The sequence below is a fragment of the Schistocerca americana genome, chromosome 10, assembly GCF_021461395.2.
Source record: "Schistocerca americana isolate TAMUIC-IGC-003095 chromosome 10, iqSchAmer2.1, whole genome shotgun sequence".
Classification (NCBI taxonomy): Eukaryota; Metazoa; Arthropoda; class Insecta; order Orthoptera; family Acrididae; genus Schistocerca; species Schistocerca americana.
This window is the reverse complement of record NC_060128.1, coordinates 101,414,093-101,437,859: the sequence shown is the minus strand read 5'-3', so window position 1 is coordinate 101,437,859 and position 23,767 is coordinate 101,414,093. Positions and strand designations below refer to the sequence as shown.

Sequence of the window (23,767 nt, the reverse complement as noted above, 5' to 3'; positions counted from 1 at the left end):
TCACAGTGGCTATGGCCCGAAACTAGTTATGAAATTATTGTCCATGCAAAAAATTAAAAAAAAGCAAACGAAGCAACGTAGTAAGAGCATATATCAGATCACATTAGAAAAGAGCAATCAAGTAGACAAAGGTAGGTTTATAACTTTACCATACTAGTGTCGCATTTCTGACAAAATTTTTCAAGAAACTAGACTGCAAATCGGCTTCAGGACAGAGAACAATGCAACATCACGTCGTATAAACGATATTGATAAGATATCGCACAACATGTCAGTAGTGTATAAAGTAACATGTAAAGATTATGATAAATGAGAGAAACTTCAAAACAAGATTTAGAGGACATACTAATATCAATTACGTAAATCCCTCAGGACTGAGTGATCATTTAAGGGAATACAAGCACTCAGCTAATGACATTAACAAAAACATCGTCATTCTCCAAAAAATTAGAAAAAGCCAGATTATTAAATATTTTAGAAGAAACTGAAATATACACCCGTACAACAAAACAACCAGACAATATATTTAATGAACAAACAGAGTTACAGTATAACATGTACATACAAAATTTCAATAGTGTTTTAACGAATAATTTTGGCTTGAGCTCTATCTCCTGCACGTCACAACTGTCTAATTTGGCGCGATATGTTGGATGACTATGCAATCTTTTTCCTTCTTTACATTCCGTCTTCACAAGCAAATTGCCAAAAACTGTAATTTACGTAGTTAGGCCTATACGAATGCATGTCACAGAATATATAAATATGTTCTTAGACATAACAAAAGAGAGGCTGTTGTATAGCTAGAGAAGGCGGAAATGCACGCTATAAGCTCACGCAGGATGGCGTGAGGTCTGAAACAGGATACGTAATGAATGCTATAAAGAAAAGTACGTAGCTGCTGGAATACTTAACTTTAATCCATCATTTGTATACATCGTTCTTGATGAGACATGCTTCATACGATAACTGTCAATTGCTATGGCGCCTTGCTAGGTCGTAGCCATTGATTTAGCTGAAGGCTATTCTAACTATCTTCTCTGCAAATAAACGAGGCTTCGTCAGTGTTGCATCGCTAGCTAAGTCGTCCGTACAACTGGGGCGAGTGCTAGTAAGTCTCTCGAGACCTGCCGTGTGGCGGAGCTCGGTCTGCAATCACTGATAGTGGTGACACGCGGATCCGTCGTATACTAGCGGACCGCGGCCGATTTAAAAGCTACCATCTAGCAAGTGTGGTGTCTGGCGGTGACACCACAGAGACAATGTACCCTACTTGACCTACACGTCTGCTCTATATGACACACGTCGAACATTATCAAGAATTGTCAATGCCTAAAATTTACAACAGTAACGTATTTGACAAACTGTGTACAATGCTATAGGACACATTTCAGACCCTGTCGTATTAACTAACAAGCAAGTCATTGCTGTAGAAGTAGACTTACATTACTGCTACATAGGTACAATTATCATTTTGTAGAAATCTATGCACACATAGTTGATTCTTCCTCTGTATCATATGTCGCTGACGATGGGTTATAAATCCGAAAACCAGTTCTAGTGCAGGTCATGGTGTATAGGAGAAGTCTTTTAATAAATACTTAATTATATATTTGTCTATTGATCGGGATGAATTCTATAAACAGTTGCCTTTCATATAGTTCACAAATTATTTTCTCTTTGTCTTGATACAGTACTCGTTCCTTAGGAATCTGATATACCTGTGTCATCTGCTGCAACATTCTGTAGCAGCAATAGTATACTCTTCCCGTATGTGGTGCATGTCGTCCATGTTTCAGTTGCATACAAGGCTACACCATAGACAAACATATTCATAAAAGCTTTATAAGACTTACTTCTACATCTGCATGACTATTCTACAAAAACGGTTCAAATGGCTCTGAGCAGTATGCGACTTAACTTCTGAAGTCATCAGTCGCCTAGAACTTAGAACTACTTAAACCTAACTAACCTAAGGACATCACACACATCCATGCCCGAGGCAGGATTCGAACCTGCGACCGTAGCGGTAGCGCGGTTCCAGACTGCAGCGCCTAGAACCACACGGCCACTCCGGCCGGCGACTATTCTACATTTCTCGCAGAGGCTTCAACGAATCATCTTTAGATTATATCTCTACCGTTTCACTCCCGAAGGGTGCACAAGAAAAATGAACACGCTTACATTTACGTTCAAAAAATGTTTGTGAAATCTTACGGGACTTAACTGCTAAGGTCATCAGTCCATGAGCTTACACACTACTTAACCTAAATTATCCTAAGGACAAACACACACACCCATGCCCGAGGGAGGAATCGAACCTCCGCCGGGACCAGCCGCACAGTCCGTGTCTGCAGCGCCTAAGACCGCTCGGCCAATCCCGCGCGGCGCCTACATTTATGTCAGAAATTAAAATACACTGTGAGCCCGAATAACACTGATAAAATTCCAGAGGATTTTCAAGGACGCTCCCGAAAATTAGAGAATCCAACTGCCTTGTATAAAACGGCTTGAGACAGCTGACTACTTTATGAATGAGTTTATGAGGTAAATATGTGACCTTAAGCATATAAGCGAGATATAGTTTAGAAACGATCTTAAGTTATGGCCAACGACTTTCCAAAGTCGGTAAGTGCTCTCATTCTAAAATACCGGAGGAAATAGTCACTGGTGTGATGTAAGGTACGATATCTCTAGATAAATACAAAGTTCGAAATAGTGATACTTGTCTTCCCCTTTTAAACTTTTAACATACAACTTAAGCTCTCGACGAGTATATAAGAGCGCACTTAAATTATTAAATTTGGTTAATAATTATATTAAATGTAAACTGGTAGATAAGCAATTGGCAACAGAGGTCGTCCACTATTTTTTCCCAGAAATAATTTATTGATGGAACTGCGCAACTTTTCACCGTATTACAGTCATATTCACATCAAGCAGCATTCGGCACATCATGAAAATTCCATGTTTTCCATGATAATTCGCTTTTCTTTTACAGGCTTGGCCAATAATATCCTCACTACCGACAGTTAATCCTCATCTTCTTCTTGTTGTATTTTTGTCGTGGCTACTACTTTTGACATGGTGTCAAAATTTATCGTGTATTTGACACATAGCGTCAGTTTACAGCGATTGTTTTCAACCTATACTCGTAATAAAAAGTCGTAGTATGTTGTTGCAGAGTGATATGTTACAGAGGAGGTAAGCTGTATAAGTGCAGAAATTTCTATTGTTGCGAGTGGACACTGTGCTGACAACATTACAACAAAATGTACTTCATTTGCTGGCTAATGCACTGAAGAGCCAAAGAAACTGGTACACATGCCTAGTACCGTGTAGGGTCCACGCAAGCACGCAGAAGTGCCACAACACGACGTGGCATGGACTCGACTAATGTCTGAAGTTCTGCCGGAAGAATCTGACATCACCAATCCTGCATATGCGAAAACGGGCAGTCAGTACTGACAGGCATAGTCCACCATTCACGGCATAGTTATGGCCATGTAGAAAACATCAGATAGTAAAAAATGGTCCAAATGGCTCTGAGCGCTATGAGACTTAACATCATAGGTCCTCAGTCCCCTAGATTACTTAAACCTAACTAAGCTAAGGACATGGCATACATCCACGCCCGAGGCAGGATTGGAATCTGCGACCGTAATGGTCGCGCGGTTCCAGACTGAAGCCCCTAGAGCCAAAAAAATGTTTCAAATGGCTCTGAGCACTACGGGACTTAACTCCTGACGTCATCAGGCCCCTAGAACTTAGAACTACTTAAACCTAACTAACCTAAGGACAGCACATACATCCATGCCCGAGGCAGGATTCGAACCTGCGACCTTAGCGGTAGCGCGGTTCCAGACTGTAGCGCCTAGAACCGCTCGGCCACAGTGGCCGGCGCTTGGCCATCACCAGACCACGTGGTGACTTTGCAAAAAAGAAGAACAGTGGTGATAGTTATGGCTGTGCCGTCTTTTAATGTTAGTGGTTCCTGGGTGGTATGATAGATGGGTGGCCGGTATTCTCTCATTAGTACAGAAAATACACTTGTGATTAAAATATACTTAAAGACACGTAACGTGTATCCACAGGACATGTGGCCTGTAATTGAAGAAGTGTCATGATGATCTCTCCATTGGCAAAAGAACCCGGAATAGTCCCCCATTCGGATCTCCGGGAGGGGACTGCCAAGGGGGAGGTTACCATGAGAAAAAGATTGAATAATCAACGAAAGGATAACGTTCTACGAGTCGGGGGGTGGAATGTCAGGAGCTTGAGCGTGGCAGGGAAACTAGAAATTCTTAAAAGGGAAATGCAAAGGCTCAATCTATGTATAGTAGGGGTCAGCGAACTGAAGTGGAAGGAAGACAATGATTTCTGGTCAGATGAATATCGGGTAATATCAACAGCAGCAGAAAATGGTATAACAGGTGTAGGATTCGTTATGAATAGGAAGGCAGGGCAGAGGGTGTGTTACTGTGAACAGTTCAGTGACCGGGTTGTTCTAATCAGAATCGACAGCAGATCAACACCGACAACGATAGTTCAGGTATACATGCCGACGTCGCAAGCTGAAGATGAACAGATAGAGAAAGTGTATGAGGATATTGAAAGGGTAATGCAGTATGTAAAGGGGGACGAAAATCTAATAGTCATGGGCGACTGGAATGCAGTTGTTGGGGAAGGAGTAGAAGAAAAGGTTACAGGAGAATATGGGCTTGGGACAAGGAATGAAAGAGGAGAAAGACTAATTGAGTTCTGTAACAAGTTTCAGCTAGTAATAGCGAATACCCTGTTCAAGAATCACAAGAGGAGGAGGTATACTTGGAAAAGACAGGGAGATACGGGAAGATTTCAATTAGATTACATCATGGTCAGACAGAGATTCCGAAATCAGATACTGGGTTGTAAGGCGTACCCTGGAGCAGATATACACTCAGATCACAATATAGTAGAGATGAAGAGTAGGCTGAAGTTCAAGACATTAGTCAGGAAGAATCAATACGCAAAGAAGTGGGATACGGAAGTACTAAGGAATGACGAGATACGTTTGAAGTTCTCTAACGCTATAGATACAGCAATGAGGAATAGCGCAGTAGGCAGTACAGTTGAAGAGGAATGGACATCTCTAAAAAGGGCCATCACAGAAGTTGGGAAGGAAAACGTAGGTACAAAGAAAGTAGCTGCGAAGAAACCATGGGTAACAGAAGAAATACTTCAGTTGATTGATGAAAGAAGGAAGTACAAACATGTTCCGGGAAAATCAGCAGCACAGAAATACAAATCGCTGAGGAATGAAATAAATAGGAAGTGCAGGGAGGCTAAGACGAAATGGCTGCAGGAAAAATGTGAAGACATCGAAAAAGATACGATTGTCGGAAGGACAGACTCAGCATACAGGAAAGTCAAAAGAACCTTTGGTGACATTAAAAGCAACGGTGGTAACATTAAGAGTGCAACGGGAATTCCACTGTTAAATGCAGAGGAGAGAGCAGACAGGTGGAAAGAATACATTGAAAGCCTCTATGAGGGTGAAGATTTGTCTGATGTGATAGAAGAAGAAACATGAGTCGATTTAGAAGAGATAGGGGATCCAGTATTAGAATCGGAATTTGAAAGAGCTTTGGAAGACTTACGGTCAAATAAGGCAGAAAGGATGGATAACATTCCATCAGAATTTCTAAAATCATTCGGGGAACTGGCAACAAAACGACTATTCACGTTGGTGTGTAGAATATATGAGTCTGGCGATATACCATCTGACTTTCGGAAAAGCATCATCCACACAATTCCGAAGGCGGCAAGAGCTGACAAGTGCGAGAATTATCGCACAATCAGCTTAACAGCTCATACACCGAAGCTGCTTACAAGAATAATATACAGAAGAATGGAAAAGAAAATTGGGAATGTGCTAAGTGACGATCAGTTTGGCTTTAGGAAAAGTAAAGGGACGAGAGAGGCAATTCTGACGTTACGGCTAATAATGGAAGCAAGGCTAAAGAAAAATCAAGACACTTTCATAGGATTTGTCGACCTGAAAAACCGTTCGACAATATAAAATGGTGCAAGCTGTTCGAGATTCTGAAAATAGTAGGGGTAAGCTATAGGGAGAGACGGGTCATATACAATATGTACAACAACCAAGAGGGAATAATAAGAGTGGACGAGCAAGAACGAAGTGCTCGTATTAAGAAGGGTGTAAGACAAGGCTGTAGCCTCTCGCCCCTACTCTTCAATCTGTACATCGAGGAAGCAATGATGAAAATAAAAGAAAGGTTCAGGAGTGGAATTAAAATACTAGGTGAAAGGATATCAATGATACGATTCGCTGATGACATTGCTATCCTGAGTGAAAGTGAAGAAGAATTAAATGATCTGCTGAACGGAATGAACAGTCTAATGAGTACACAGTATGGTTTGAGAGTAAATCGGAGAAAGACGAAGGTAATGAGAAGTAGTAGAAATGAGAACAGCGAGAAACTTAACATCAGGATTGATGCTCACGAAGTCAATGAAGTTAAGGAATTCTGCTACCTAGGTAGTAAAATAACCAATGACGGACGGAGCAAGGAGGACATCAAAAGCAGACTCGCTATGGCAAAAAAGGCATTTCTGGCCAAGAGAGGTCTACTAATATCAAATACCGGCCTTAATTTGAGGAAGAAATTTCTGAGGATGTACATCTAGAGTACAGTATTGTATGGTAGTGAAACATGGACTGTGGAAAAACCGGAACAGAAGAGATTCGAAGCATTTGAGATGTTGTGCTATAGACGAATGTTGAAAATTAGGTGGACTGATAAGGTAAGGAATGAGTAGGTTCTACGCAGAATCGGAAAGGAATATGTGGAAAACACTGATAATGAGAAGGGACAGGATGATAGGACATCTGCTAACCATGGTACTAGAGGGAGCTGTAGAGGGCAAAAACTGTAGAGGAAGACAGAGATTGGAATACGTCAAGCAAATAATTGAGGACGTAGGTTGGTGGCGGGGCGCATCAAACCAGTCAGTAGACTGATGACACAAAAAAAAAAAAAAAAAAAAAAAAAAAAATACCGAGAACCAGTTGAGTACTTAACTTCAATGATGCCAGATCTGAAATTTTGCAGCTAAGAGCAAACAATAACATTTACCAATTCATGACTGTTGTCCGTGTCCATATTACAACTATGTACAATGATTAGCATTTTCTCACAGCTACCTAAAATACGAGGCGACGGCTATCGGTGAGGAAGACTAGAGCACAGAATGACGTGCCGAGGTGCAATGTGACCCATCGACATATTGAGGTACTGACAAGGGAACCTCCGCCATCGCACCCCCCTCAGATTTAGTTATAAATTGGCACAGTGGATAGGCCTCGAAAAACTGAACACAGATCAATCGAGAAAACAGGAAGAAGTTGTGTGGAATTATGAAAATATAAGCAAAATATACAAACTGAGTAGTCCATGCGAAAGATAAGCAACATCAAGGATAGTGTGAGATCAGGAGCGCCGTGGTCCTGTGGTTAGCGTTAGCAGCTACGCAAGTCTTCCCTCGAGTGAAAAGTTTAATTTTTTATTTTCAGACAATCATTATCTGTCCGTCCATCCGTCCGATGCGAGGTAACTGAGCCGTAGTATGGGGACGCTACACCTAAACGGAAAAAATTTGAAAACGTTAAAAACATATGTTTTGACAGAGCACAGAGAAAACTCTGCAACTGTCAAACTGTTGCATTCATTTGTTGCAGTTTACGAGACAAACTCTTATGTTTTCTTCACTTTTTTGGGAGTGATCATCACACCGACAAGAAAACCTAAATCGGGCAAGGTAGAAGAATCTTTTTACCCATTCGCCAAGTGTACAAGTTAGGTGGGTCGACAAAATATTCCTATCATATGACGCATATGCCGTCACCAGTGTCGTAAATAATATATCAGACGTGTTTTCCTGTGGAGGAATCGGTTGACCTATGACCTTGCGATCAAACGTTTTCTGTTCCCATTGGAGAGGCACGTCCTTTCGTCTACTAATCGCACGGTTTTGCGGTGCGGTCGCAAAACACAGACACTAAACTTATTACAGTGAACAGAGACGTCAATGAACGAACACACAGATCATAACGTTGCGAAAATAAACTTTTTACTCGACGGAAGACTTGAACCAAGGACTTCTCCTTCCGCAGCTGCTCACGCTAACCAAGGGACCACGGCGCTCCTAAGCTCACACTATCCTTGATGTCGCCTATCTTGCGCATGGACTTCTCAGTTAGTATATTTTGCTTCTTTTTCATAGTTCCACACGACCTCTTCCTGTTTTCTCGATTGACCTGTGTTCAGTTTTTCAAGGACTATCCACTGTGCCAACTGATAACTAAATCTGAGGGGGGTGCGTTGGGGAGGTTCCCTTGTGAGACTGAGAGATTGAGACAGCTCGGTCGTCGGCGGGCTATATGCAGACTGCCCAGGTGACGTTATTGGGGAGTAGCCTCGAGGCGTGTCTTGGTCTTCTCTTGTGATAGGAGCGCTTAGTTCAGCGCCTGCTATACAGTGTTTACTAGTGCCGGCGAAGGCGTCCGCCAGCACAGTGGTCAAGAATAACACATTATGCTGTCAATGCTTTCTGGGCAGTTTTGCATATACAGTACTATCGACCCAATTACGCGTTCATTCACGCTGAACTAACCAAATCTTCCTCACAGCCAGGTGCAGTAATACCGGCGTGTTATCCAGGACAGAATACAAATCAGTCGCATCCCATTCGCTGCTACTCTCTTCCTTACATGTTCTTCTGCTTATATACCTGCAATCTCGTTTCTGCCCAAGGTGTACACAACAATTTCCCTCTTCATATTTTATAACTGAAAGTTTAGGAATAACTATAATACATGCCAGTCATCATCGTTAGAAGCCTTTTACCTACATCTTCATGTATGTACGTACTTCGCAAGCGACCGTACGGTGCATGGCGGAGCGTTTCGTGTACCACTGCTTGTTATGCCCTTTCGTGTTCCATTACCAAACGGAGCGAGGGAAAAACAATCGTCTGTATCCACCCTTATGAGCCCAGAATTATCTTATGTCGTCTTTGCAACCCTTTAGCGAAATGTACGGCGGTGGCAATAGCATGGTTTGTCACTCAGCCGCATGTGAACTTTCTCAGCAGTGTTTCACGAAAAGAAGGTGTTCTTTGCGGATTGCCATTTATGTTCACTGACCATTTGCGTAGCACACACGAGTCAATCGAACGTACCGGTAACAATTCAAGCATCACGCAGAGAACTGTATCGACATCTTCCTTTAGTCCGACCTGGTGTGGATCCCAAACACTCAACCATAACTCAAGAGCAGGTCACTCTAGTCATTTATGGATGAGCTACACTTTCCTCGATTCTTCCAATAAACCGAAGTGAACCATTCGCCTTCCCTACTATCGACCTTAGATGCTTTTTCCATTTCGTACTGCTCTTCAGCGTTATGTCTAGGTACTTAATTTGCCTGATTGTGTCAAGAATCACAACACTAATACTGCATTCGAAAACTACAGGACTTTTTCCCTACCCATCTCCATTAACATACATTTTTATACATTTAGAGCAAGGTTCCATTCGTCGCTACAAATAGAAATTCTGTCTGCGTCATTATGCTACCTCCAACATTAACTTAACGATGAGACCTCCCCGTACACAAGAAGGAAAAAAGAGGCAATCCACTGAGTTAGACACTAATATCACTCGGCTCGATTTGCAGTATGATTTTGGAACAGCGTGAAGTACCTCGAAGATAACGATTTATTGACAAATAGTCATCGCGGTTTCAGAAAACATCGTTCTGATATAAGACAATCATCTCTTTATTCATGCGAAGGAATGTGTGCTATCGATAGGAGATCTCAGATAGCTTGCACATTTCAAGACTTCCAGAAGACTTTTGACACCTCACAAGCAACATCTGATGAAAATGCATGCCTATGGAGTATTGTCTCCCTTGCACGACTAGATTCGTGATTTTCTGTGCGAAAGGTTGTTGTTGTTGTTGTTGTGGTCTTCAGTCCAGAGACTGGTTTCATGCAGCTCTCCATGCTACTCTATCCTGTGCAAACTTCTTCATCTCCCAGTAACTACTGCAACCTACATCCTTGTGAATGTGACTAGTGTATTCATCTCTTGGTCTCCCTCTACGATTTTTACCCTCCATGATTCCCTCCACTACTAAATTGGTGATCCATTGATGCTTCACAACGTGTCCTACCAACCGATCCCTTCTTTTAGTCAGGTTGTGCCACAATTTTCTCTTCTCCCCGAGTCTATTCAGTAGCTCCTCATTAGTCACGTGATCTACCCATCTAATCTTCGGCATTCTTCTTTAACACCCCATTTCGAAAGCTTCTATTCTCTTCTTGTCTAAATTATTTATCGTCCGTGTTTCACTTTCATACATGGCTACACTCCTTGCAAATACTTTCAGAAAAGACTTCCTGATGCTTAAATCTATACTCCATGTTAACAAATCCGCATAACAATCGAAATGTTAGAGTTCATAATAACTGGAAGAAACTCACTGTGCAAATCGAAACTAATATCTGGCGTTCTCCAAGAAAGCATTATAGCCCACCTGTTGTTCATGATCTACATAAACGATTTAGGAGACAATCTGGGCCACCCTCTTGTTGGCAGATGATGCTGTGATTTACTGTCTGGTAAAGCCGTCATATGATGAAAACAAATCCGAAAACGATTTAAGCAAAATATCTGTATGGTGCGAGAAGTGACAATTTACCGTAAATAATGAAAAGTGTGAGGTCATCCACATTAGCAGGGGAAAATGAGGAAGCAAAAATCACTTAAGGAAATACATTGCTATATAGCATATTTCAATCTGGAAAATTTAAAATTTTGCATCAAACGACAGACAAATATATCCTCCTGCCTGCGGTTAAGACTTAAAAGTCGCACAAGTACTATTCTTTAGTGTTTAATTAGCGAAAAAAAAACAAAAAAAAACTTAGAGTGGCACTCCCCCATTCCTGGGGTAATATAGATCATATTTTTGTTCCACATATTTTATATGGAAAATGCTGAATTTAATTATTATGTAATGTCCTTAGGTTAGTTAGGTTTACGTAGTTCTAAGTCTAAGGGACTGATGACCTGAGACGTTAAGTCCCATAGTGCTTAGAGCCATTTGAATCATTTTTGGTCCCATATCATTCCGACTGCACGAGCCCCACACCGTTAAAGAGCATCCATAGTGTTAAAAATTCTTAAAAAATAATACAAATTGCAATAGTTTCAAACAAAATACTGAAATAATGGCCTAACCTGCTCACAATATATGTATATATTAACCGATACTAACCTGTCACAAACTAAGAATGTAATGGTTATAATGGTTTAAATACAAATATTAATAAGCAAATAGGCCTTGCAAGAAGATTAATTGAACAGTTAACAATGTGTTTAGACTATCTGAGGGAAATAAAAGTTAGTATGAGATTTTTTTTTTGTTTAACCTCAAGCTTAGGCCTACTATTTCTTCAAGCAAATGGCATAAAATTTTTTTACAGCTGAATCAGTCCCCCTACAAAAAGCATGACTCCATAGCCCACACAGCCTGTACGCCTGCACCATTATTTTGTCCAAATTCACTGCAAACGAAGCACATATCTTCAGCTTCGTTGCCTGGAAGATCACGTTCATCATTGTCACACAACTCGTGTTCATTTACTTCAGTATCACTGTCTTCAGTATCTGAACCGAACTTTCAATTGCGGTTGCGTTTCTTAGCTTTCATCATCTTCATTGATTTCTTCCACTTTGTCTCTTTTGGCTTATGTTGCTTAAGGGATTATTTTTGTTTAGTAGTTTGTCCTCCATTTTTTTTTCTTTTGAGGACTTTTCTGAATTTCTGAATGTTGTTTGAGTTTTCCTTCTTGTTTCCTTGCTTTGATTTGGCCTTCTGAAGCTGGTACTGGGATTAGCTCTTCAGATTTAGAATTAGTCTCATTTTTTGAATGAGGAATGATGCCAAGAGTTTCTTTTGGACTGAGTCATAGGAGCCAAATGACCACTGGACGTTGCTGTAGATGGCTTGCTTGCCAAAATGAATGCTTGATGCGCCGAGTTACTCGACTAACTTACCATATTGCGCATACACAGGAAACGAAATCCACTACTGTACAACTACACTACTGATGACAAACAGCTGGAAACAGTGTCCGCTGTAAAACATCCAGGCGTAACTATCCAGAGTGACATTAAGTGGAATGACCACATCAAACAGATAGGAAAGCATACACCAGACTCAGATTCATCGGAAGGATCTGAAGGAAATGTAACTTAACCACGAAAGAAGTGGCCTATAAGGCGCTTGTTCGCCCGATTCTTGACAATTGTTCCACTGTCTGGGATACCTAACAGGTAGGACTGATAGCGGAGATAGAGAAGATCCAACGTAGAGCAGCGCGTTTCGTCACGGGATAGTTTAACTGGCGAGAAAGCGTTACGGAGATGCTAAACAAATTCCACTGGCAGACATCACAAGACAATAAAAACTTTTTCGACTGTATAAAGTCATTGCTTGATCTTAGATTCAGATTTCCTCATGTAGTTTGCCGAAATGTTGTTTTCCTCTTACATCTTTCCTGTTTTCTTGTATGTCACACCTGACCTTTTTTTACGTTACAAAATGTATCTCTGTTTAAAGCAGATAAATATGTAACTTCATCTTATTATTATTAGTGCTGACGTTAAGCCTGAATCAGCTTCATCACAATTTCATGTGTCTAATTTTGAATGTACAGTAGCCTAGTTGTTTCTGCGGCTACTAGATGGCGCTCGTAGCAACACCGTGTTTACTTGCCCGCACTTTCTAACGTGGACACCTCAGTCTTGTTGCAGCCCTTGTTCACTCAAGTACGAGCAGCCCTTAGCGACTCGCCATCTTATTTACAACTATTCATGACGTCGCCTTCCCGGCTTAGATTTTTTTAAATGTGACTTGTAAGTACTGCATCTCTTTTCAGTGAGTACAAATTTTAATTTTATTAATGTATTATATACCTAATATGTTTTAGAACAGTTAGTTTAGTTCTGAAGACGACGCTCATAGTATCGTCGAAACCTGGTCAATTTTGACTTAACATTTGTGACCGAGGGCTTATTTGTTCTAATATAATACATTACAAGAGAGGCGTTGCGCATCACGGAGAGATTTTGTGGTGTGCGTACTGTAAGACCTTCGGTACACACACCATCAGATTATTTGACTTGTCGCTCTAACGAAGTAGGCGAGTGTCAGCAATATGTCCCGTGGTCTTATCGTGGCGTGTTTGTCTTCTGCCGTTAGGTCAGACGATAGAAATGCCACTTGCACGCTTAGAGTAGCAGATTGACGGTGACCAACTTTAAACAGAACTTGATTAATTTTCACACACATTTATTAAAATAATAAAAAGCATAGACTTTACGTAGCTTGATTCTGGATGCTGTTTACAATTGACAATCTGAAATTCCTTTGGTCTTGGTACGTTAATGTTATTCTCACGTATCTCTGATACTTGACAAAGTGTCTATTCATTTATCTTCATGGCTATGTTCAGGAATATGATAATCTTATTAGGTGCCTACTGAAACTTGACTATAGACTGGTACAGAATAATGTAGACTGGTACACACTGGTGCAGACAAATGCAGACTCGTACCAACTAATGCAGACTGGTACAGACTAATGCAGACTGACTAATCGTAGGTCTGTACACTCGTTGTAATACCTCGCACGTTCAGGTATCACTGCGTGAGTGCGATCCACGAGGAAAAAGGTTCTACGCTAACAGCAATCTCATTGGTTGCGTTACATATTAATACACGGATCGGAGGAAGCAGAATTAGGTCTGTCTCTAAGGCAGCGCCATCTCATAGTGCGGAGACAGACGAGCGCTGTGCCTGCGCTGTTGTGCTTAGCGGGGTGCACTCTAGTGGGAAAGTTGTGTACGCGCTGACTACGTGGAACTATGTACGCAACAGATTTACTATTGAAATTTCGGGACAGCACTTTTCAGGAGGCGTCAGACAACATATTAATTCCCCTCACATACACGTCAAGATACTGACCACGAGGAGAAAATTCAAGAAATTAGAGCCAATACAGACGGTTACCGACAATCATTCTTCCCACGCACTTTTAGCGAGTGGAACAGGGTTGGAGGGATTACATAGTGGTAGCGAAAGTGTCCTCCGCCACACACCATTAGGTGGCTTGCGGAATGTGATGTAGACGTAGACTTAAAAAATGGTTCAAATGGCTCTGAGTACTATGGGACTTAACTTCTGAGGTCATCAGTCCCCTAGAACTTAGAACTACTTGAACCTAACTAACCTAAGGACATCACACACGACCGTAGGCCCTAGCCACTAGAACCGCTCGGCCACCCCGGCCGGCAGACATAGACATAGTTTTGCTCGTAGATGATTTGCTCATTGGTACCTGACCCTCTACAGCTATTTCAAGAAATTCCTCGTTGCAAGGATGGTTTCAGGTGGCAAGTAATCTTCATCTGTGAAAGTATCTGGATTCACAGGAAAAATACCCATTTGTCTGAACTCTAGAAAGATCATTTCCTAGAGTGGCTGCTTTGGACTACACAGTGTTTAACAATCCACTCACACTTCGTCTTCAGGCCACGAGTGGCCTACCGGGACCATCCGACCGCCGTGTCATCCTCAGAGGAGGATGCGGATAGGGGGGGTGTGGGGTCAGCACACCGCTCTCCAGGTCGTTATGATGGTATTCTTGACCGAAGCCGCTAGTATTCGGTCGAGTAGCTCCTCAATTGGCATCACGAGGCTGAGTGCACCCCGAAAAATGGCAACAGCGCTTGGTGGCCTGGATGGTCACCCATCCAAGTGCCGACCACGCCCGACAGCGCTTAACCTCGGCGATCTCACGGGAACCGGTGTATCCACTGCGGCAAGGCCGTTGCCGTTAAACAATCTAGCAACAGCATATGGGCCGATTTTCTAGTCAGGTGGGTTCGATTTTGATATCTGATTCACGTCGAAAGGGAGATTTCAGTGGGAAATACAGTAAGACGGGCGATCCACATGAGAAAAGATGCTCAGAGGAAATACCAAAAACATGTCTATGTAGTCGTCTGGCAGCAGACTGTGGGCTGTTGACAACAAGCACTTTGGGCCCCTGTGAAACATTTGCCAGATCAGCCCGTCCGCGACAATGACAGCCATTTGCGGCGACAGGCCTTTTTGCCCAGGCTGGTCCGACAGCGGATGCCTCATTGTTGATACAGGTCTGGCTTTGGCTCGGAAGACGGGCACTGGGGAGTGGCGACGAATTTTTAAAGCCGTCCTACGCGCCATCCAGCATCTGCCCTCGCTGGAAAACGATCATCCAGCAGCGTGTGTGTGTGTGTGTGTGTGTGTTTGTGTGTGCATGTGTGTGTGTGTGTGTTTGTGTGTAAGAGAGAGAGAGAGAGAAAGTAGGCGTAGCGACATCGCGTGCGGCACTAATAATTGCGTCAGCAGCGACGGCCGCCGCGCCCTCATTAATAACGCTGCCTGAGGATGGGTGGGCCCATACATCAGCGTCGAAACGTCAGCCGCGCTCATCCGGAGAGTTGGCGGCTGCCCGGCCTGTTCTGCAGCGTCCTGAGTAATTGAACGCGAAGGCCACAGCCCGCGTCTAGATAGTGAGTATCCACGAAAACGCGTTTCTGCGGGACCAGTGCAGTGCGTAGTATTCCTTTCGGTAAGGAGGCTGATACGACATTTCATACCTATACTTGTGACACCTGCAAAAAAAGGAGTAATCTTGCAATGTCCGACAATGCGCGTGAAAGGTCTACATCTACATCTACATCCCTGCTCCTCAAGCCACCTGACGGTGTGTGGAGGAGGGTACTTTGAGTACCTCTATCGGTTCTCTCTTCTATTACAGTCTCGTTCGTGGAAAGAAAGATCGTCGGTATGCCTCTGTGTGGGCTCTAATCTCTCTGATTTTATCCTCATGGTCTCTTCGCGAGATATACGTAGGAGGGAGCAATATACTGCTTGATTCCTCGGTGAAGCTATGTTCTCTAAACTTCAATAAAAGCCCGTACCGAGCTGCTGAGTGTCTCTCCTGCAGGGTCTTCCACTGGAGTTTATCTATCATCTTCGTAACGCTTTCGCGATTACTAAATGATCTTGTAACGAAGCGCGCTGCTCTCTGTTGGATGTTCTCTATCTCTTCTATCAACCCTATCTGGCACGGATCCCACACTGCTGAGCAGTATTCAAGCAGTGGTCGAACAAGTGTACTGTAACCTACTTCCTTTGTTTTCGAATTGCATTTCTTTAGGATTCTTCCAATGAATCTCAGTCTGGCATCTGCTTTACCGACGATCAACTTTGTATGATCATTTCATATTAAGTCACCCCTAGTGCCTACTCCCAGATAATTTATGGAGTTTACTGCTTCCAGTTGCTGACCTGGTATATTGTAGCTAAATGATAAGTGATCTTTCTTTCTATGTATTCGCAGCACATTACACTCGTCTACATTGAGATTCAATTTCCATTCCCTGCACCATGCGTCAATTCCTTGCAGATCCTGTTGCATTTCAGTACAATTTTCCATTGTTACAATCTCTCGATACGCCACAACATCATCCGCAGAAAGCCTCAGTGAACTTCCGATGCTATCCGCAACGTCATTTATGTATATTGTGAATAGCAACGGTCCTATGACACTCCCCTGCGGCACACCTGAAATCAGTCTTACTTCGGAAGACTTCTCTCCATTGAGGATGACTTGCTGCGTTCTGGTCACATACATATTCCAGAAATAGTAGTTCTTAATATGGGAGTAGTTACCGCTGGTGGGCTAAAATGAAGTTTTAGGGCGGGTAAAAACTAAACGATTCTGTTGTTTTTTAGTGAAGAACTGAATTATCTTCAAAAGATAATTGCAATTACCGTAATATTGTAAGACTCCAGTACGAAGTAGTAATGGAGGCAATTCCCAATACGATTCCCGCAAGGCAGTCCTTTTCCGCAAGAGTATGAAGCTGAGGATATCTGTTCTGAACAGCGCATTGCAAGGCATCCATGATATACTCAGTAATGTTTATGTGTGGGGAGTCTACTGACCAGAGGAATCGTTTAAACTCATGAGAGTCTTACAAGAGCCACTCTGGAGAAAATATGGACGTGGGAGGTGTCGCATTGTCCTGCTGGAATTGCCGGAGTGCGTTTGAACGCACAATGGATGCAGTAATAAGACAATACGCTTACGTGCATGTCACCTGTCAGAGTCCTACCTTGACGTATCGGGGGTCCCACATCATCCGGCAGCGGTGGCCGAGCGGTTCTAGGCGCTTCAGTATGGAACCGCTCTGCTGCTACGGTCGCAGGTTCGAATCCTGCACCGGGCGTCGATGTGTGTGATGTCCTTCGATTAGTTAGGTTTATGTAGTTCTAAGTTCTAGGTGACTGATGACCTCAGATGTTAAGTCCCATAGTGCTCAGAGCCATAGTGCTCAGAGCCAATTCAGCCTCGGGCATCGATGTGTGTGATGTCCTTAGGTTAGTTAGGTTTAAGTAGTTCTAAGTCTAGGGGACTGATGACCTCAGATGTTCTCATAGTGCTTAGAGCCATTTGAACCATTTTTGGTCCCATATCACTCCAACTGCACACACCCCACACCATTGCAGAGCCTCCACCAGGTTGAAAAGTCCCCAGCTGACACGCAGGGTCCATGGATTCATGAGGTTTTGGCAATATCCGTACACGTCCATCCGCTCGATACAATTTGAAACGAGACTCGTCAGACCAGGCAACACGTTTCCAGTCATCAACAGTCCAGTGTCGTTGTTGGCAGTCCCAGGCGACGCCCTTGGTCTACGGCTCAGAAAGCCCTTATGGTCATGTTTCGTTGAATGGTTCGCACGCTGACACTTGTTGATGATCCAGCATTGAAATGTGCAGCAGATAGGGGAAGGATTGCGCTTCTGTCATGCTGAACGATTTTCAGTTGTCGTTGGTCCAGTTCTTGCAAGATCTTTTTCCGGTCGCAGAGATGTTGAAGATTTGATGTTTTACCGGATTCCTCACATTCACACTACAGTCGTGAAATGGTCGTACGGAAAAATCGCCAGTTCATTGCCAGCTTGGAGATGGTGTGTCCCACCGCTCGTGCGCTCACTATAAGACCACGTTCAAACTCACTTAAATCTCGATAACCAGCCATTGTAGCAGCAGTAAACGATCTAGCAACTGCGCCAGACCTTGTTGTCTTAAAGAGGCGTTGCCGAGTGCAGCGCCGTGTTCTGCCTCTTTACATATCTCTGCGTTTGAATACACATGCCTGTACCAGTTTCATTGGCGCTGCAATGTACCAGATCTAGAAATACGAAACCGCATTTTCCCTATGGTTGGTGCTAGCCGTCAGTGTATAGCCCGCGAGACCTTGTCTGAAGCGTCATCTGGTTCCTATTACGGCTGATGACGAATGTGAGCACACAGTAACGGAATTTCCGGATCAAATGGTTCAAATGGCCCTGAGCACTACGGGACTTAACATCTGAGGTCATTAGTCCCTTAGACGTAGAACTGCTTAAACCTAACTAACCTGAGGACAGCACACAAATCCATATCTGAGGCAAGATTCGAACCTGCGACCGTAGCAGCTGCGCGGTTCTGGAGTGAAGCGCCTAGAACCACTCGACCACGACGGCCGGCGAAGTTCCGGACATCGGTATCTGCTTCAGACCCGTAAACGTGTCGAGTTTTGTGCCTGCGAACTACGATTTGCGGACAGCATTTGTTTTCTGTTATCATTTGAAGAAAAATTATGCAGAACAGCATCGAATGCTTGTCGAAGCTTTCGGCGAACATGTTCTCGGGAAAACACAGTGTTTCCTGTGGTTAAAAAATTTCAGAAGTGGTGATTTTAACGTGAGAAACGACGAGCGTGGGAAACCACCGAGAAGTTCGAAGACAACGAATTGTATGCTTTATTGGGTGGAGATGATACTCAAACTCAACAGGAATTCTGGGAGCAATTGAATGTGACGTAGAAAACTGTTTCCCTTCGATTGAAAGCTGTGGGAATGTTTCAGAAAGTGGGAAAATGGGTTCCGTATGAGCTGAATGAAAGACAGCAAGCAAATCGAAAGACCGCTTCTGAAATTCCGCTCGCCAGATACAAAATAAAGTCGTTTCTCCATCGAATTGTGACAGGTAATGAAAAATGGATATGTTTTGGGAATCCTAAGCGTCGAAATCGTGGGTGAATCCAGGCAAAGCATCGACATCCACTGTAAGACCAAATCGCTTTGGCCGACCAGTGTGGCCGAGCGGTTCTAGGCGCTTCAGGGGACTGATGACCTCGGATGTTAAGTGCCATATGCTCAGAGCCATTTGAACCAAATCGCTATGGAAAGAACACAATTCTCTGTGTTTGTTAAGATCAGAAAGGTATCATCTACTATGAGCTGCTAAAACCTGGTGAAACCATTAACACTGATCGCTGCCAACAGAAAATGATCGATTTAAATCGAGCATTATGCGAAAGACGACCGAAATATGGAAAAATGCAACAACAAATATTGCTCCATGGTAACGCCCCATCACACACAGCAAAACGGTTCAGGGAAACGATCGAGGTGTTCAGTTGGGAAATACTATGGCATGTGGCTTATTCTCCCGACTTGGCTCCGTCCGATTACCATCTATTTGCGTTTTGCATCACTGAGACGCCCTCTCCCTGAACAACGTTTCAGTTTGCATGAAAATGTACAAAAATGGCTCGCTGAAAGGTTCGCTTCAAAAGAAAAACGCTTTTTCGGCGTGGCATTCGTAGCCTGCTGGAGAAAAACTGGAAATTTGTGGTAAGTACCATGGGACCTAACTGCTGAGGTCATCGGTCGCTAGGCTTATGCACTACTTAATCCAACAAACTGACTTACGCTATGGACAATGCACCCACCTGAGCCCGACGGAGGACTCGAACCTACGACAGGGGGAGCCGTGACAAGGAGCCTCACACTGCATGGCTCATGGCTACTCCTTGTGGGCCTGCCGGAGAGATGAAAGAAATATATAAATAGCAAAGGAGATTATTTTGAATAAAATATTGGTCATAAGTTTCAAACAATAGATGTGTAATTCATCATCATCATCATCATTTAAGACTGATTATGCCTTTCAGCATTCAGTCTGGAGCATAGTCCCCCTTATAAAATTCCTCCATGATCCCCTATTCAGTGCTAACATTGGTGCCTCTTCTGATGTTAAGCCTATTGCTTCAAAATCATTCTTAACCAAATCCAGGTACCTTCTCCTTGGTCTACCCCGACTCCTCCTACCCTCTACTGCTGAACCCACGACCCTCTTGGGTAACCTTGCTTCTCCCATGCGTGTAACATGACCCCACCATCTAAGCCTGTTCGCCCTGACTGCTACATCTATAGAATTCATTCCCAATTTTTCTTTGATTTCCTCATTGTGGACACCCTCCTGCCATTGTTCCCATCTACTAGTACCTGCAATCACCCTAGCTACTTTCGTATCCGTAACCTCAGCCTTATTGATAAGGTAACCGGAATCCACCTAGCTTTAGCTCCCATACAACAAAGTTGGTCGAAAGATGTGTAATTATTTCTACCAAATTCCGGTTTCATACTTCTACACCTGGTAAATAGTTTTGGGGAGAGAGGGCAGCCTTGCCCCACTCCCTATCCAATTGAGCTTTTCTCTTTCATCTCATTCCTAAACTGTACTCGTATTTTCTCTTGTAACTGCAGTATGTGTGTGTCTTGCTTTGTCTCCAGGAAGCTGACCGTACAACTGCAAGGGGGCACGCTGGTGGACTGGATCGCCAATGGGGTCATCAACCTCTTCACGTGGCTCTTCCAGGATGTGCTGCTGGGGGTGGTTGAGGACAGGGTGCGCCCCGTGCTGGCCCAGCGGCTGTCCCAGCTCACTGTGCAGGACGTGCTGGAGGCGGCGGGGGTGGCGCAGGGGCTCTGAGGTTCTCACCTCCTGAGGATGAGACAGCTGCAGAGAAACCTCTCTGAGGATCACTCACCACCAGCAGGCTGTAGCACTGTCTAATGTGTGTCTAAGAATACTGTGATTAGCTGCAACGAGGAAAAAAAATTGTAACACAATACATTTCAATAATTAAACTTGTGTCAGGGGCACTTGATGTGGTATCCAGAGTAATTATTTCTGTATTATGCCAGAACTCAGTGAAAGTTGTAATTATTACTTATGTATGTACAAATTAACTAATATACTCCAACAATAACATGACAGGAAAGTATTAGCATAAACTGAATATAAATTAATGTTAGTCTGAGAGAATTATTAAATTTCCAGCTGCTGAATCAACACTGTCCATTTATTTTTTTTTAAATGAATACACTGCCATTTGACTGTTGTGGTGTGCATACTGTAAGACCTTCAGTACATGCACCATCAGATTATTTGACTTGTCACTCTAACGAAGTAGGCGAGTGTCAGCAATATGTCCCGTGGTCTTATCATGGCGTGTTTATCTTCTGTCGTTAGGTCAGACGATAGAAATGCCACTTGCACGCCTAGAGTAGCAGATTGATGGTGACCAACTTTAAAAAGAACTTGATTAATTTTCACACACATTTATTAAAATAAAAAAAACATAGACATTACGTAACTTGATTATGGATGGTGTTTACAACTGACAATCTGAAGTTTGTTTGGTCTTCGTTCGTTAATCGTATTCTCACATATCTCTGATACTTGAGAAAGTGTCTATACATTTATCTTCATGACTATGTACAGGAATATGATAATCTTCTTAGGTGCAGACTGAAACTTGACTATAGACTGGTACAGACTAACGCAGACTGGTACAGACTGGTGCAGACAAATGCAGACTGACTAATTGGAGGTCTGTACACTCGTTATAATACTTCGCGCATTCAGGTATCACTGCGTGAGGGTGATCCGTGAGGAGAAAAGGTTCTACGTTAGCAGCAATCTCATTGGCTGCGTTACATATTAATATGCAGATCGGCGGAAGCAGAATTTGGTCCGTCTCTAAGGCAGCGACATCTCATTGTGCGGAGACGGATGAGCGCTGCACCTGTGCTGTTGTGCTTAGCGGGGTGCGCTCAAGTGGGAAAGTTGTGTATGCGCTGACTACGCGGAACTATGTACATGACAACTGTATTGTTGTTTATTGAACTACAATCCAGGTTTTGGCCATTTGGGGCAATGGCCTTGCCACAGTCGATACACCAGTTCCCATCAGATCACCAAAGTTAAGCGCTGTCAGGTAAGGCTGGCCTTTGGATGGGTGATCATGTAGGCCACCATGCGCTGTTGCCATTTTTAAGGTTGCACTCAGCCTAATGATGCCAACTGAGGAGCTACTCGACCGAATAGTGGCGTCTCCAGTCACGGAAAACCATCCCAACGACTGGGAAAGCGGTGTGCTGACCCCGCGCCCCTCCTATCTGCATCCCCAGAAGAGGATGACGCGGCGGTCGGATGGTCCAGATAGGCCACTTGTGGCCCCAAGATGGAGTGCTTTTCGGCCTTTTATGTCATTTTCAAGCGATGGAGTTTGTGTTATTAACATATACCGCAGTACACCAAGATCAAAATTGTCAGATGTAAAATCAACATATTGCAAAAAGTTCAGTAAATATGATGATTTTACGTCTTTTATTTCGTCGGGAGCCAATATTTTTCTTAATTTATGACCAATTTCGAGCTTGTGTTAATGACAGAAACTCAATAACCTGGAAGTGACATAAAAGGCCGAAACCTGGGTCGTAATTAAATTAACAACAATTCAGTCAAATGGCGGTGTGTTCGTTTAGAAACTATTGTATGACTGCTGATCACCAATATCGAAAACAGTTTATTGCCTGTTTATTTATGTATCCCAAAACACACACTCGAACCCATGTCCAGAAACGTCACCCAACAATGCTACACAGCATCAAAGATATAGGTGCTGGCACCTGTTCAGAAATGATTCAAATGGCTCTAAGCACTATGGAACTTAACATCTGAGGTCATCAGGCCCCTAGACTTAAAACTACTTAAACATAACTAACCTAAGGACATACATGCCTGACGCAGGATTGGAACCTGCGATCGTAGTAACAGCGCGGTTCCACACTGAAGCGCCTAGAACCGCTGGCACCTGTAAATGTATGTTTATACAGAGTGATTTCGTGACGATATTGCAAAATTTGAGGGATGATGGAGAAGGACACATGCATCGATTTGAGGTAAGACTGGACGCGAACGAGTCTGAAGTTTTAAATGAAAAACGTTCTGATGCCTCTCATAATGGAATACGTGTACTGCTGCTACTGTTGCTAAGACTATATAGTATAGAACTTTTAGAGCTGGTAGTACGAACCAAGACAAGAAAAAATGTCTGTTAAACATCAGTAAAAGCTACGAGCACTTGATCAATAGATGTGACTACGATTTTGCGTTTGTTGCATATCACATATTATGTTCTTGGGTATGAAATCTAGCTAAGATGTTGAATTTTCCTTCCGTAGAAGTATCAGTCACCCACCTCAAGAAAACCGATCTGATGCAGCATACTCATTTGCGATCGCACCGCACCAGTGATAAAGCCAGAGTGAAGTATCCACATCATTACTCACATTTCACAAATGGGTTCAGATATCGAAGTGAGATTTTGAGAAATAATAACACACAAAGAGGAGAGTATTCTACCATATCGTTAACAAGTAGAACTTCGATAA

At 43.1% G+C, this 23,767-nt stretch overlaps 1 protein-coding gene and 1 pseudogene across 1 annotated transcript in view; one reads left to right on the top strand and one right to left on the bottom strand.

Moving 5' to 3' along the window:
* LOC124552273 overlaps nt 1-21,017 on the top strand; it is an 89,358-nt gene extending 68,341 nt beyond the window's left edge. The window contains exon 5 of the mRNA XM_047126552.1: nt 20,819-21,017. Within this exon, the coding sequence (XP_046982508.1) occupies nt 20,819-21,017 (199 nt within the window). The remainder of the gene's footprint in view (nt 1-20,818) is intronic.
* LOC124552880 lies at nt 14,854-14,971 on the bottom strand (annotated as a pseudogene).
* Nucleotides 21,018-23,767: the final 2,750 nt, after the last annotated feature.